Source organism: Micromys minutus (genome assembly GCF_963924665.1).
Source record: "Micromys minutus genome assembly, chromosome: 2".
Taxonomy (NCBI): domain Eukaryota; kingdom Metazoa; phylum Chordata; class Mammalia; order Rodentia; family Muridae; genus Micromys; species Micromys minutus.
Window position 1 is genome coordinate 57283120 of NC_137971.1, and position 15807 is coordinate 57298926.

Consider the following 15807-nt stretch of genomic DNA (forward strand, 5'->3'; position numbering starts at 1 on the left):
TCTCTTCACTGAAATGACTGCTGTCCAGGTCAGATTGCTCAACCCAGCGTTTCACGGTGGCTTCTGCCTTCCACCCGATGCATCAGCTGGACTTCCTAACCTCATGGTCACTCCTTTCATAAGACACTTTCTTCAGGGCTCTCAGGTACTCCTCTCTCATGGCCTCTGTCTCCATGGTGAGTCCCTCTCAGTTTAGCGACATAATGTTGGGAAGTGCTGGGGCTCAATCTCTAGCCCTCTTCTGTGCACAGACTTTGCACACCTGGCCCTTGGTTTCACCCAATCTGATTGGTACAAAAGTAGGATGATGTGCTTCTATGGCAGGTGGCCCTGTCTTCTGGATTCCCAACTCAAATGGTCCCTGCTACTCGCCAGTACCTCAGGCATACCCTGCAGATGCATGATGGTCCTGAACTTGTAAAGCTGAGCTCCCGCCTCCCTCCCTAGGCTTCTTCTCACAGAGCATCTCTTATCCCATTAGACACCACTAATCTATCTGTTTCAGAAAGCCCCCTGCAAAGTCACTACTGATGTCCAATCCTGGTACCATCTGTGGAGCCAAAACCAAACCAAACCAAAACAAAAAACCTTCCTACAGAGCAGAGCCTGACTTTCTCTCCCCACCTCAGTATCTAGGCCCTATTGTATCCTTTAACCTGGACAGCTGCTGCATTTTCTAGTTGGACTCCTTCCTGTCCTCCCAATGTCCTGGTCTACTCCTCTGCCTGTTTCTTTCTCTCCTTCCCCTATAGACCAAGACTTGAGCTATCTTGAGCTTCTTCTGTTAATTGTCTAGTATCCCTGGCTCTTGTCTGTCTCCTTAGAGAGGCCTCTGTAATTGCAACACCCCCCATGACTTTCTGAACCCCATCTCTGCACCAGCTTTGGACTTTTGCACAAACTGCCCAGTTCCTGTTTTGTCTGTCCTCACCTGAAGTATACATTTCAGAAGGCAGTATACATTTCTTTCTGCATTGTTCCCTTTTGACACCAAGAGCAGAGGCTGGCATCCAATTGGTATTTAGTAGTAATGGGGACCCAAGAGGAATGCAGCAATACTGGGGGGGGGGGGGGGCTCAGAAAGGCGTGGCCCATGAGGCATTGTGTGACCCCTGGGGGGTTGAAGTGGAAGTCTAGCAGGGTAGCTTCCAATCACTTGCGGCTGGGATATCTCACCTTAGAGCCAAGGCTGGGGATGGTCTCTAAGCAATGAACGTCTCCATGAGAAGGAAGCGTTACACAGAGGGTGCTGGACAGGTCTGCTCCCCTTCCTGCCCTTCTATCACAGCTGGACCTATTGTCAAATGGACAGGAGAAGCTTGGGGTGGGAAAGATGCTAGGGAGCTCCCCAACCTGAGGGCCTAGACTTTAAGGAAAACTCAGGGCCATTCCCTTTTCTGGAGGCATTTCCCTGTACTGTGGATACCCATTTTTCATATCTAGGCTGGTCTCTTCCATCTGCCACCTCATTCCCCTCAGGCTAGGCACCAGAGAAGACCTGTGTCCCTACTGAGTGCAGCTGCTCTGGCTTGGTACACCTGGAACCCCAAGAAACCCCTCTGCTAGGTCATAAGTCAATGGGTTCCTCTAAATCCACCAGGGTCAATGTATGGTGTAGTTGACAAGGGTTGAAAAGTAAGCCCTGCTAAATGTATCCCTGGACCAAAGGTGGATGATTAACAACAGAATTGCAGGGCCTGAACACAGTAACTCTTTACTGGCTGAAGAATATAAAAGGCAAGCCTGGTGCATACAGGTCTTTAGTCAGCCTAGCAGGTGCAGAGGGCCTGGAGTCCTGAGACAGGCAGAGAGGGAGAGTATAGTCTAGTATGGTGGGGGAACTCAGGAGTTCTAGAAGCTATGGCCCATCTCTGAGCTCTGCCAGGTGAGAGGGAATCAGAAGACACACACCTGAGCTTCCATCTCTGAGCCTCCCAGATCCAGGGGGGTAGCCGCAGAACTGGGTGCATCTGGGTATTCACTCACACAGACTGTAGGGCTCGTACCATGTACCAGGTATGGGGAAACCCAGAGACAGTGACAGCTAGTGTTCTTTGCAGAAAATGGACAGCAGAGGCTCTCTGGGGGTCCCTGTCATCCTCTTACCTTGTGGCTTGTATGAGCCACACATGAGCGCAGCTGACGGCTATGTCCTGGTTTTAGTCATGCTGACACACACTGCTCATTCCCTTAAGCAGCCTGGTCATCTCACAGGTGTCTGTATTGGCACCTAGGTACCCGGCAACATGATTTATGGCAGGGCTGGGAGACCCAGCTTGGTGCATCAGGGGATCTTTTACATTGCCCGCCCATGGTCTAGCAGTCACCTTTAGATAGTAGTCCTAGGAAGCAAATGACAACTTTAGGGCCAGGTCTTGTCTCTTTGGCTACCAAAGAACAGTCTTAGATTCAAAGGAGTCGAGGATCAGATGCCAGCATCTTAGGGCAGTTCTTGCCCTCACACGCAAGCTTTATGCAATGTGTAGAGTGCTCACTGTGGAAGCAGGGTCCAGGCTGTGACACTTGACCCTGAGTGGAGAGCCTTGGCAGAGGTAAAGTGCCCAACTTGATGTAATAGATGAAAACTGTAGCCCTGAACCTGGGGAACCAGAATAGCTCCTGTGTTCATCTGCAGAGGGGACTTAGAGGTGTTTACCTCCTCAGTACAGGCAGAACATGTCCAAAAGAGCTCCCTAGATCAGACCCTGGCAAGGCTCCTGTGTTCCTGTCCTTGTTCTTCTAAGAGAGAACATTCCCCTTAAATGCCTCTCTGGGCTATGAGCTCTCCATGATGGTGAGATGGACCCTGCCTCTCTCAACCAGCACTCAATTCATTTTTGACACCAAGCAGGGTTATAAAAAGCTAAGTAGTAAAGACGCAAAGGGCAATTGTAACCCTGGCCTCTTTCTCACTTTGCATTCCCCACTCCCTTCTCTGCAAGCTCACACAGATCTTGACTCCTTGTATCATTAGATGCATGGTGCAGGACTAGGCCTGCAATCAATATTGCTACATTACGGATCTGCATGCTAGGCGTTCCAGCTTAAGAAAAGAGGGTATCCTCTGGGGAGATGAGTAGGTAGTGGTGCTTTGAAAAGGATGGAGGATGCTGGCCCAAGAGTCCACAGAGGCTCCTGAGAAACTCTCAAGGATTTAGAGCTGAGAGAGAAAAGGCTTGAGTTTAAGCTAGTACCCAGGAGATGGTCAGGGTCTAACCAGACAAATATCGCATCCCGGTAGTAAGAAACCCAATTATGCAAGACAGATTGCGGAGGGACGAAGCTGAGGGCGGGGTCTGTCCCAATGGACGCTTCCGGGCCTGCCCGGTCCTTCTTCCCTCACGTGACTCTCATCCAGGAATTCTCTGGTCTCGGGAAAGTCAGCGGGCACGTTCCCTAGCGCCGCGCGTAGGCCTGGAGTAGGGCACGCCTGCACCAGGGCAGAGTTGAAGGCGGGTCCAGGTTGCCCCGCCCCTCGCCCTCGTCTCACGTGACGGTCGAGGGGGCAAACAAACGGATCAGCTGACTCCGCGGGACTGCGGCGTCATCCTGCCTATAAGCCGGCGACCTCTGGCAATAAGCTTTGCTCTCTTCGGGCCGCCGCGACCATGCAGACCCCCGGCGTCTTGCTGCTCATTCTCGGCCTCCTGGCTGCATCCTCCTCCGCGCTTATCAGGTGAGGGCCCGCTCTGGGTCCGGAGGTGCGGGGCGCGTCACCTGGAGTCCCGCGTGCCCCGGCTGTGCTGGAATGCACCTGTGCACCCGGAGCAGCCTTCCTCAGGGTCCCACAGACCGTGGTTGGGAGACTCAAAATGCAGGGCTCGCCTCCACTCCTACGACTCCTATGGTCGAACAGGAGGGGACAGAAGGGTGCCCACAAGTGGGTTTGGCTCCAACCTCCCCTTGGTTGTGTGTGTGTGTGGGGGGGGGGGGGCTTATAAGGTGCAGTGCTGCTCCATGGGCAGGATTCTATTGAATACCGACCCAGCTGTGGAAGTCGGAAGACCTAGTAGGCCTTTGTTCCCCAGAACCTGGGCAGGCCTTTCCTTTTAAGGGACCCAGTTTGACAGCTGTGCGCAGGTGCATTGTTTCAGAAGTTTACTCAAAGATGGCCCCTTTGTCTTGGGTGGTGAATCTCTCCTCCTTTCCTCCTCAGTTGCACAAGTCCCAGAGAGAAGGTATGGAGTGGACCAATACAAATACCTTGGGCCCGATGTCTGTCCCACCGGGGACCAGGCCCTTCTCAGGGCTGTGGACTCGGCCTTTGTGCTAAATGGGGCCTGTGTGTTTTCCCACTCTGTGTTGCTGTTCATAGCAGGTGGATGAGGCCATAGGCTGCTGAAGCAGAGCTGGCTCAGCCGGCTGGGCACCAGGGTTGAATTGGAAGGAGCACAGCCTTTAGGCTGCAAGCCTGGGGGTGGTTAGCCTCAGTGGAGCCATTGTAGGGAGTGGCCTACCCTTGATCCTGCCCTGGTCTTGCCTGCCTCAGGCTTCCCTTCTCTGGGAGAGGTGTTGGTAGTACAGGGAACTCCAGGACTCCTGAAACAAAGCCATGCTCTTACACTTGTTGGCATGTTTCCTGACCTTTGCAGGGTGTGTGCCTCCCCCAAGCCCCAGCCTCTCCCAGCCTACTACTCTTAGGCAAGAATCCTATCTTTCAGGAGCATGCACTGAGCATGCCAGGAAAGGTCAGCTGTGACCTTGGATACAAATCCCTGGGCAGAGAAGTTTCATCAAGTGATTACAGACTCAGGCCAGCTCTCCTTGGGATCAGGGGTAAACTGGGGGTGGAGAGGTGACCTGGATGGAGGACAGGGACCCCCTCTCTCCCTCTGCTAACTAATGGTGGAGTCCCCTATTTAGTTGCCTGTATCATGGCTTCAAGAAGCACACGTGGGTCTTGAGTCTGTGTGGTGGTTTCTTGTGCAGGGATGGCTAGGGAGAGCATGGGGATTTGGTTTTGAAGTCTCCTGGATGGTTAGGGGAAGAACTTCTAGGGAGTGTCCAGGTAGGAACTGATGTGGCTAAGAGCCAGGTTCAGCGGATTAACCAGAGTTCCATGTGCACCTTGCTTTGGATCCACCTGTTTCTCCTCCTCCTCCTCCTCCTCCTCCTCCTCTTCCTCTTTCTCCTCCTTCTCCTTGTATAGGATTGGGTTCACTGGAGCACCAGGTACAGGTGACTAGACACACCCTAAACAGAACCCACTAGCCAGTAACTCAGGAAAGACTATATTAGAGCAGGAGCTGGGGCCCAGTATGTGCTGCTTGTTTTACACTGGAGTGACTGAAAACCACCTGACTGGGGTGTGGTTGGTTAGGGAAAGGGGTGGGCACACTAGCCGATTCTTGGACTTGAGGAGTGAGCTTCTGTGACTGAACTGAGGAGTCTGGTAGTGATAGGGTGCCCTTAGCTGATTTGGTGGGCTAGTGGGCCTATGGCTTTGAGGCAGGAGCTTGTTACATGTTGTGGCCATTTTGAGATATTTAATTGGACATGATTTACTAGAGGTACCGAAGTACATGCCTGGCAGACATTTTGTGTTAAGAGGGCTTCCCTGGCCCAGCTTGGAGTATTCTGGGGTGAAAGGCTGGAAAACACAGCAGTCAAAGCTGGGTGTTAACATACCTCCATCCCATCTTGACAGAATCCCCCTGCGCAAGTTCACATCTATCCGTCGGACTATGACGGAGGCAGGTGGCTCTGTGGAAGACCTGATCCTTAAAGAGCCCATAACCAAGTACTCCATGCAGCCATCTCCTGGGACCACGGAGCCAGTGTCAGAGTTACTCAAAAACTACCTGGATGTGAGTGGAATTATATTTTGGGATCTTGCTTTGAGGGGTGAGTGGGAGGGGCTAGCTCCCTTGGCTCAGTAGCCAGTTCTTCATGGAAGGAGTGAGGACCTTCTCAGTGGTCTTCCAGTTTCAGCCATATCATTCCTTGCTTAAACAGCTCCTCATTCCTGCCATCCTAGAATCCTTGCCCCTGTGCCTGGACAGGCCTGCTCAGGCTAAAGGATGGGTTAGGATGGCATTGCTTTGTATCTGTAGAATACTGGCTCTTCCTGGGTCTGAGATGTTTCCTTTGTTTTGTTGGTGGTACTAGGACTGAGCCTCAGGCCCCCTGTAGGATGAGCAAATGCTTGGTCACTGAGCGGCATACCCAGTCCTGCCCTCTCCAACCTCACATTAAGTTTTATACATAGACTTTTCATCTTAGCCTCTGCTGCTGACGAGTCTCATCCTTAGGACTATCTCATGGTGACAGAGTGGTCTAGAATCAAACCCAGTCTGGACTCAATTGGCAGTGCCTTCTGTCTTGTCTGACCCAAGGTATGGCAGTAATAGGAAGCATGACACCCAGGCTTGTGACTGGCTGAGGAAGGTGGAAGGTCTGTCTGTCTGTTTGTCTGTCTGGGTCCAGCTGGCTGTTTCCTAGACATGCTCACATACTTGCAAAGTACAGTTTGCTGAGTAATTCTCTCCTCCTCCCCACCACACAGTTACTTCCCTTAGGTTTTCTGATGCTCTCTTGTTAAATGGGATTGGACCCTGGGTCTTGTATCCACCAGTGGCTCAGGCTTCTTCCTGGGCAGAGAGAATATGAGTGGCCCACAGCTACTAGGTAACAACTGGGCTTCCCCTCAGAGGGGTTTGGGAACCTTTGTGCTTGCCTAGCCCCTGGAGTTGGCAGCCCGGGTGGATTCTAATGTCTATGTGAATAAATGGGAAACCAAGGCCAGGTTTCTCTGCTGTGACGCAGTGACAAAGTTGGGGCAAGCACTGTTGCCCCATGGTGGCCTCTCATGTGCCACAGGACAGTCTCTAGTCTAAGGCCTGTGGAGCAGGGCCAGGCAGAACTTAAGGCCTTCAGTCAGGTGTGACACTCACAAACAGTGGAGAGGCCTTCCTGGCTAACTTTATCCATGGCTGGGTTTGTAGAGGGCCAGGCCTGCCTGACCACTAGCCTCACCTTCCACCAGCCCAGTTCTTCCCCAGCACCACAGTGCAGTAAGGGACTCAGAGTCCTGCAGTTCAGTACTGGGTCTCAGGCCTACTCTTCTACAGTCTGTTCTTTGGGAGTTCCTCTTCCCATTCAGGGTCTAGTAATTGGAGAGACATGTACTAGCTGAGGCCTGGACCCCAGAGGCATTCCCTCCCTCAGCCTGGGCCTTTCGGACTTGGTTTCCTATATAGCCAGAGCCCTCTCAGGTACCTTCTCTCACCTTGATGAGTATTATTTCTTCCCTAGGCCCAGTACTATGGTGAGATCGGCATCGGAACTCCTCCACAGTGCTTCACAGTCGTCTTTGATACTGGCTCCTCTAACCTGTGGGTCCCCTCCATTCATTGCAAGTTGACTAACCTAGCCTGCTGTAAGTCTCCCTTCTGTCCTCTCTCCTGGGACCCTTGAAGATGCCTGGCTCTGGGGGTGTTCTGGCTTTGCTGTCTTATACTCTCAGTCTTGCTCAGTGGCCTTTGGAACCATCAGGGTAACAGAGGCCCTACTGTGAGGATCTGTGAGCAGCTAATATCTGCTTCCCTCTCTCTGGGGAGAGGGGTTCTAGCCCCATCTCTTTGAAGTTCAACTTTAAAGAGAGTTAAATATAGTGAAGGCTATGGGAGGTAGGTTGGGCTTGAGATTTGCTGGTGCCTGGTTATAGACCACTTCCTGGGCGGTTTTTTCCTACTTGTCCAGGATATCAAACAGGCCCTGCTCTTCTGTTTTACCCTAAAGTACCCACTTACCAGGCTTATCAGCTGCAGCCTTGGTAAAAGCTGGGGATCTTGCTGGTCAAGGATAGAACTAGCTGAGGGCTGGGCAACCTGTAAGGCTAAGACCAAGGCTTTGTATATATAGCCCAAAGTCCTCAGGGTCCTCAGTGTGTGGGCATAAGTCATGGCAGCCTGAGCTGCTGGCCCCACAGCACCCTAGGGAGGCAGGCAGACTAACAGGCAGCTTGTTCCCCTGCAGGGGTCCACCACAAATACAACAGTGGCAAGTCCAGCACCTATGTGAAGAACGGCACATCCTTCGACATACACTATGGCTCCGGTAGTCTCTCTGGGTACCTGAGCCAGGACACTGTGTCGGTGAGTCCCTGGGGCCTGTCCTTGCAGCTCAGAGGCCACATCATGGCAAGGGGTTCATCTTTTGAGCAACTACAGCTGAGGAGAGAGGAAATGGTGTCCCTAGCCCAACTCCAACCGCCTAAGATGGCTGCTGCATTTGGATGACTCTGGCAGTGCTGGGTGATAGGGAGCAGAGGCTAGACCATTAGGATGCTATTTGAACAGAAGCCCTGGAGCAGGAGAGCCCAACATGCCAAGTGCTGAGGAAGCAAATGGGAAGGACATGGGAGTGGGCAGCTTTAATGTATGCAAACTGGAGTCAAGAGTTCTCAGGGTTGGCAGAGTGAGTGGAGGAGTCAGAATTGGGATATGGAGTGTCAGCTAGTGGGGACCACCACCCTGAGCGGCTGCTGAAACAGCCTGGCCTGGTCAGTGAGCCATGAGCAGCTCTGCTGCTGGTGTTGGGGACACTGGCTTGGGAGGACTGTGCTGGATGCTTTAGATCTAATGTGCCAGTAGAGTGTCTTGTTTTATTTCATTTTTTAAAAACAGGGTTTCTCTTTGTAGCCCTGGCTGTCCTGGAAATGGCTCTGTAGACCAGGCTGGCCTCAAACTCACAGAGCTCTGCCCACCTCTGCCTCTCAAGTGATGGCATTAAAGATGTGTGCCACCACCACTCAGCTGCCAGCATACTGTCTTAAGAAAGGCCTTGAGGGATGTCTGGGTCAAGGGGCCAGGCCTGGGGATAGAAAGGGTCCTGAAGCTTGTTGAGGCTTAGATGGGTTGGAAACACATACTGTGTTGGAACATGTACTGTGAAGGAGCAGGAGGAAGAGTGTCTGGACTGGCTAGGCTCTTTGTCTTTGTCTGTAGAAAGGTCTTGTAGTTTGAGCCTTCTTTAAAGGAGAGGCCATTCATTCCTGGATTAGCATCAGCACTACAGGGCTGCAGGGACCAGAGATTGTTCCTGCCAGGATAGGGCAGGAAGCTGCAAATCCTATCAGCTGTGCCCTAATGGTTGTGATGAGGAGTCCAGCTAGCATCCTGCTTTACCTAGCCTTTGTCTGGGTGGTGATACCCTCCCTGTACCTGTGAGATCGGAGCTCTGCCCTTTCCCTGTCTGTGGAGGGTTCCTCGCGGTACTTCTCAGGGGCCCCTCAGTGCACAGAATGTTGGCCGCCTGTGTCCCCAACAGCAGCAGCTCTTTCCACTTCCTGCTCTGGTTTTATCTGCAGCCTCAGCTTGTTGGGGCGGACTGATGGTAGGCAGAGGGAGTGTGGCTTCAGAGTGACAGTTAATGTGGGTTACCCAGCTGCTCAGGCTACAGGCTCAGTGACTTGTCCCCCAGACCAAGGGCAAGAACTACACTATCCTGGTGGATATAAATATGGAAGGGTATAGCATCTCTCTTCTGCTTCTCATGTCTGGTTAACGCAAAGTTCCTCAGAGAGGAACACCATGTCCTTGTCTTCAGCTGTGTGGCTATGTCAAACACTTCTTTCTGTCCACATTTTGCTGTTCTGACTGTCCTGAGGGGGAATATCAGCTGTGACATATGTGTTCTGGCTTTCAGGTTCCATGTAAGTCCGAGCACCCACAATCAGGAAGTATCAAGGTAGAGCAACAGATCTTTGGGGAAGCCACCAAGCAGCCTGGAATCGTATTCGTCGCAGCCAGGTTTGATGGCATCTTGGGCATGGCCTTCCCTCTCATCTCTGTTAACAATGTCCTTCCGGTCTTCGACAACCTGATGAAGCAGAAGCTGGTGGAAAAGAACATCTTCGCCTTCTACCTGAACAGGTACAGTAGGAGGGGTGTGGCTCTCACCCTCCCTTGGGCTCAGTTCCAGAGCAAAGCATATAGATGGGACTTAAGAGTCTGTGCTGCAGGCTTGGCCATGGCATCAGACCTAAGGGTATCTGCTAGGCAGGAGTTAATTACTGTTACCTGCTTGGGAGAGAGAGCCAGGAGATGGCTGATTGTCTGGGTCAGTCTCAGCTGCTGGGATCCAGGCACTGACTGGTAAGAGCAGGTATAGCCTCTGCGTAGGCTGCTGGTTGTTAGGAGAGACATGGGTATGAGCTTAGAACTTTGACACTGCTCTGGAGACAGGGTCCAGGAACCTTCCCTAGGGCAGAGTCAGAAGTCACTGGGGAGGACTGAAAGCCCTGGGTTATACATTGAGAGTATATTGGGGGAGGGTGGTTCTCTCCCTGAGAGATTTGGGAACCTTTCTGTTAGAGATCCTCCCCACAGTGCAAATGACCCTCCCACCCTTACACACACACACACACACACACACACACACACACACACCCTTGCAAGGAGCCTCCAGCATTCATTAGTTTCTTGCCTACTGCAGGCCTGTCCAACAGTCTTGTTCAAGATGGGTAGCTGGGTATATGGGGCTCCTTACTTGCTGGGTTTAGCTCCTGGGTGTTAGTGGGATATAAGTAGGTGGCCTCCTGCTCTAAATTGCTGCTGCTGATCACACACTTACTTACTTGCATGGCTAGCAAGGGTAACTTCCAAATGCCCACTCCATGCTCTGTTTCTAGGCCTGAACCCTAACTCCTTATTGAGGGTCACTGGCCTCATGCCAACCACAAATCTTCTAGTTTTACTTCTTCCTGTCTATTTCTGTCCCTTGTTTAAATGGTGACTACCCAGCTCACTCTGGGCAAAGTGGCTCCCTAGAGGCAGGAGTATGGATCAGTGGACAGGGTCATTGACTTCTGGGCTCTGCTTCCTACACCAGGGTGGGCATAGTGGCACGTGCCTTTAATCCCAGTACTCAAGAGGCAGAAGCAGGAGGATCTCTGTGGATTCGAGGACAGCCAGAGAACTACATCAAAAGACACTGTTTCAGAAAACAAAAACAAGTTGACCAAGTTGAAGCCTGGAGACCTGTGTCTCTTCCCAGTCCCATGATGCCTTAGGGGCAAGTGGCCCACAAGTACCATTTGCCTATAAGTCTCAAGGCTCTGTACTAGGAACTCAAGATACCCATCCTCCCTTGCTGGAATCTGTCTTTGAGGCGAACCTCAACAACTAAGAAAGGATGTGGTAGCTACAGCCTGGGCCCCAGGGCACTTTACTCTGCCATCTGGGTTTTCCGATGATGACCCAGAGGTGTGGCTACTGAGTAGGCAGGTGTGAAACCAGCAGGGTGAGGGGCTGCAGCTCTCACCAGGCAATGTGGGTGGAACATGGGCAAGGAGAGGAGAAGCAGGGCCAGTACCCCTCATGTTTCCACCTGGGATTTCAGAGATGATGACAAGCCAAAGCCAGGCCAAGGTAGGGACTTGGGCAAGAGAACAGGGTGAGGCTCAGGGCTCCTTAGATGCAGGAGGAAGATGCAGAGCCTGGTTATGAAAGCCTGGCAAGATGGCAGCTCCTGAGATGAAAGTTTTCCTTCAACTTTGGGTAATTGTACCGCAGAATGATGCCTAGCCAGATGTGACACTCATTCCCCCGGCCTTCATGTTGGAGGTGGCAGGTATATACTTACTTGCTGGTTGCTTAAGAACATTCATTATTGTAGCTAAAGACCATACTCTCTGTGTTCTGTTTGAAGGTATGGTGGGCATTCCTGAGGTGGGGGAGTTGAGAGAAGGGTTTGGAGGATAGTGATAGCAAGTGCTACACCCATGTCTGAAGCCAGCTCAGCTTCTCAGGACTCTGGCCCTGGCTTCCTCTTAGAAGCCTGCCTTGAATTTTGCTAAGCAGAAGGCATCCCTGTTCTTCAGCTTCTGCCTGACTCTTGGCCTTGGCTACTACTAGTGGCTGACCCCGAACACCTCCTGCCAGCATCCTGCAGAGAAGGGCCAGCTGTGCCTAGCAGGTTATGTGGGACTGGGCTGGAAGCCCCTCCCTGGGGTGACAGGCTTCAACTTCCCCTTCTCTCTGGGTCTTCCTGTACCTGTAGAGCCAAGGGTGCTCAGCAGGGCAGCAGAAACAGAAATGGGAACTTTGCTTAGGATCTGAGCCCTATGCTGGCTGAGCTCTAGGCATATCCCTGGCCAGGCAGGGCATCATGAATATGTTATGTAAGAAACAGAAATGGGCATGTTTCTGTCTTTCAACAGTGTTAGAATTTATTAACTATAAATTCACATGCTAAATAAGTTTCATTTACTGCAATTTGCCAAGTAATCCCAAATTTACTTGATAGCCAACTGTTGGCATCACGGGTTCTTTTATTCTAGTTTTTTTAAATGTGTGTCTGTGGGAGTATGCGCATATGAGTACAGTTTCCAGTGGAGGCCAGGAAGAGGGTGTTGGACTCCCAGGAGCTGGGATGTAAACTCAGTCCTCTGTAAGAGCAGCAAGCTCTCTTAACCACTAAGCCAGTTTTATTCAAATCTTAATTATAAATACTAGCAGGTCACATGTTATTCTTCACACAATACTGTCTATATATTCAGGTTTCAGACTAGCTAAAGGGCCCAGAGAGGCTGTATAGAAGTTGGAAGTAGAGAGCTGTTAGAAACACAGGGAAGAGTAGGTAACCACATACGAAGTCAGTCACAGACACAGAAATGTCAGTTGCAGGTTTTGGTGACAGACCTTTTTCAGGGTCACTTTGGAAGTGTGCTGAGTCCAAAGGCAGGAGAACCTGTTTAAGCCTACGACTGGGGACAAAACCAAGGGTTCTTTGCCGATGACAGAATTTCTGGACCAGGCTTGTCAGTAGGTTGTCCCTTTGTAATCCCAGGTGAGGGGGTTGTCACATCTGGTGTGACTGATAAGCTGGAGTCTGTGTGAGCTTGGATAGTCTCAGTTGTGTTTTATCAGTTTGTTTCTCCTGGAGAGCTGACAAGCGGGGATCTGCTTGTGTAAATAAGATATAGTCATTCTTCCTCCACTTACACTCAGACTGGAGTAACTGAGGCTAAGGATGCTCCTTTTAGAGCAGAGCTGTCCTCAAGTTCCCCAGGTCCCTCCCACTTAACACCCTTCCTTCTGATTTCTGGCCCTTTGCTGATCCTTCTGAATTGTGGGTAGAGACTGACCACTTACTTCCTCCCAGGGACCCAACCGGGCAACCCGGAGGCGAACTAATGCTCGGCGGCACCGACTCCAAGTACTACCATGGGGAGCTGTCCTACCTGAATGTCACTCGGAAGGCCTACTGGCAGGTGCACATGGACCAGTGAGTCATGGGTGTTGCTGGGGCCTGGGAGTGTTATCTATGTAGGGTTGGCATGCAAGAAGCCTGGGGCTCTACTTAGCTCCTCATTTTGTAAGCCTGGACCATTCAGGGTCCTGAATAAGTTGGTTGGTCCTAAGAAAAAAAGAAGCAGTTGTCTCCACGGCAGGGTCTAGACAAGCTATACCCCATACTCACCCATGACAGGGTGAGGTGACTGATCCATCTTTGCCCCATAGGTTGGAAGTGGGCAGCGGGCTGACCCTGTGCAAGGGAGGCTGCGAGGCTATTGTGGACACAGGGACATCTCTTATGGTGGGGCCTGTGGATGAGGTGAAGGAACTACAGAAGGCCATTGGGGCAGTGCCTCTTATCCAGGGCGAGGTAAGTCACAGACCTGTGTAGGCTTGCCAGCAGGCAGAGGAAGTTCCTGAGGCCATACCTTCACTGCCGTGCTCTCTTTTGTGTATTTGATTTAGTATATGATCCCTTGTGAGAAGGTGTCTAGCCTGCCCACTATCAACTTGAAGCTAGGAGGCAAAAACTATGAACTACACCCAGACAAATATATACTCAAGGTGAGTGGGTGTGGGCAGTGGCAGCGTGAATCCGGGACACCTTGAGTGAAATGAGTACCATGTGATCACATGTGACCATTCTGGCCCTACAGGTATCGCAGGGTGGAAAGACAATCTGCCTGAGTGGCTTCATGGGGATGGACATACCCCCTCCCAGTGGACCGCTCTGGATCCTGGGTGATGTCTTTATTGGCTCCTACTACACTGTGTTTGACAGAGACAACAATAGGGTCGGCTTTGCCAAGACTGCCACACTCTAACTTGCTCCTTCTCCACTGTCAGGGAACTGGATCAGAGTCCAGTAGAGAAAGCCAGCCAGCCCCATCCCTCTACCTGCCCCACTCATACATATTCACACTCGCTTAGTGTTGCTGGACCCTTGGGTGGCCTGGCTGGAGCTGGTCCAGCTGTTCTGTTCTGTGGTTCCTGTCCCTGGGTTCAGATTGCTGCCCTCTGCCTATCTGAAGGAGGCCAAGGACCACCTAGTTCACAAGGCTACCTTCAAAGGCCCCTACTGGTTTGGTAGCTGCTGAGATGGATTGTCTTGTCCTGCTGCCCTTTGCTGTGTGGGCAACACTCTGAAGCAGGCAAGTGAGTCTTGGAATCCTTCCCAGAAACCTGCTCTGACCCAGACCCCTCACTCACCTAGTCTGGGGATGGCACCAAGCTCTACTGCCCCACTACCTCTGGCCTGGCAAAGGCCTGAAGGTGAGCAGGAAGGAGCAAGAGGACAAAAGCAAAACTATATGAATCTGGGGGGTTACCTGGGATCTGACCCCACCTTCCTGGAAGGCTTGCCTCAGCCCGGGGCAGAGGTAGGATGGCTGACTGGTTTTGGCTGGCCTCTGCTGCACTCATCCTGGGCTAGTCAGCTGGGAGCCAAAATTGATATACAAATAAAGTTGTTTTGGGCCTCTTTCTCTTGTTGCTGGTGTGCTCTGTACTGTTTCTAAATTGGGGCCCCGGGGATGGAACTAGCTAGACAGGGGAACCCAGTGCTACTGAGGGCTAATTCAGTGACAAGCTGGCTGCTGGTGGTAGTAGTGATGGGTGTTGGGGGAAGCCCAGGTTTGGCTTTCAGCACCAGGACAGTGAACAGAGGGGACTCCTGAGACTCTCTGGTTTGCTGTCTGGCCTTGTGGGCAAGACAAGTCTGGACTAGAACTGGCAGGTTCTGGGACCTAAGGCAGTAGTCAGAGGCTGGATGTGGCCTTGGCTGGAGGCCATGAAGCAGGCCTAGAATTCTGGGTTAGGGCCTGTGTTGAATCATTTTCAGAAGTGGCCAGGCCAGCCAGCACCTGCTGTGCTTTGCCAGGGAAGCAGCCTATTCCCGGAAGAAATGGAATAAGCCTTAATGGGAATATGGCTCCATACTTTCCCTTTCAACAGTCAGTCCTTTAGGCCTGCGTCAGAAAAGCCATCTGCTGGTGCTGGGTGCCCTGGGCAGTCTCCCTGCCTGGGCCTCCCAAGAAGTAGCCTTGTGTTTTTTTGAGTCAAACCAGTGCTAGAGCCTGCCTGCCTGAGGTCTTTGAGTTCAGAGGTTAGGACTCCCTGTTCATGGGCTGCAGTTGTTCTATAAGCATTGGTGTGCAGCTTAGGTTTCAGTGGGAGAAGTGGGTGAACATGGGTTCAAATACAACAGTGAAGGCAGCCAGCAGGGTTTTAAACAGTAGGAGTTGGCGAGTCCTTACTGGTAAGACAGGTTCCTTTTGGAATCAGCTCTGGAGTCTTTGAGCCCCTTCCCCACACTAGCAGGTGCAAGATATAGGGAAGTGTGATCTTTGTCACCTTTTGGGGTTGTCTTGTCACCCTTTCCTTGCTGGGCATTGGCTGTTATTGTTTCAGGAGAGTTTTGGGGGGTATGTCTCAGAGCTGAGCCCTGTTAGGCTACTTCTGGAGAACGTCCACCAAGGGTTGCCAGAAGGCCAGTAAACACGTACCCAGTGTTCTCTGTCTGAAATCTGAGCAAGGAGTCCCGCAGGGCCTGGCAGGGCTTCTGGAG

General features: G+C 51.8%; 1 protein-coding gene across 1 annotated transcript; it reads left to right on the forward strand.

The window, feature by feature from the left end:
- Positions 1-3501: 3501 nt before the first annotated feature.
- CTSD (cathepsin D) lies at positions 3502-14724 on the forward strand. The gene is made up of 9 exons (XM_080911164.1): positions 3502-3676; positions 5648-5807; positions 7255-7378; positions 7978-8096; positions 9649-9875; positions 13108-13230; positions 13467-13611; positions 13707-13805; positions 13898-14724. The coding sequence occupies exons 1-9, from the start codon at positions 3609-3611 to the stop codon at positions 14063-14065; spliced, it is 1233 nt and encodes a 410-aa protein (XP_080767290.1). The 5' UTR covers positions 3502-3608; the 3' UTR covers positions 14066-14724.
- The last annotated feature ends 1083 nt before the right edge of the window (positions 14725-15807 follow it).

Bases quoted from the DNA above. Each gene is read 5' to 3' on its own strand.
- CTSD (XM_080911164.1), top strand. From the start codon at position 3,609: ATGCAGACCCCCGGCGTCTTGCTGCTCATTCTCGGCCTCCTGGCTGCA. The intron at 5,808-7,254 runs GTGAGTGGAATT...TTTCTTCCCTAG, and splicing joins TACTCAAAAACTACCTGGAT to GCCCAGTACTATGGTGAGAT. The intron at 8,097-9,648 runs GTGAGTCCCTGG...TCTGGCTTTCAG, and splicing joins TGAGCCAGGACACTGTGTCG to GTTCCATGTAAGTCCGAGCA.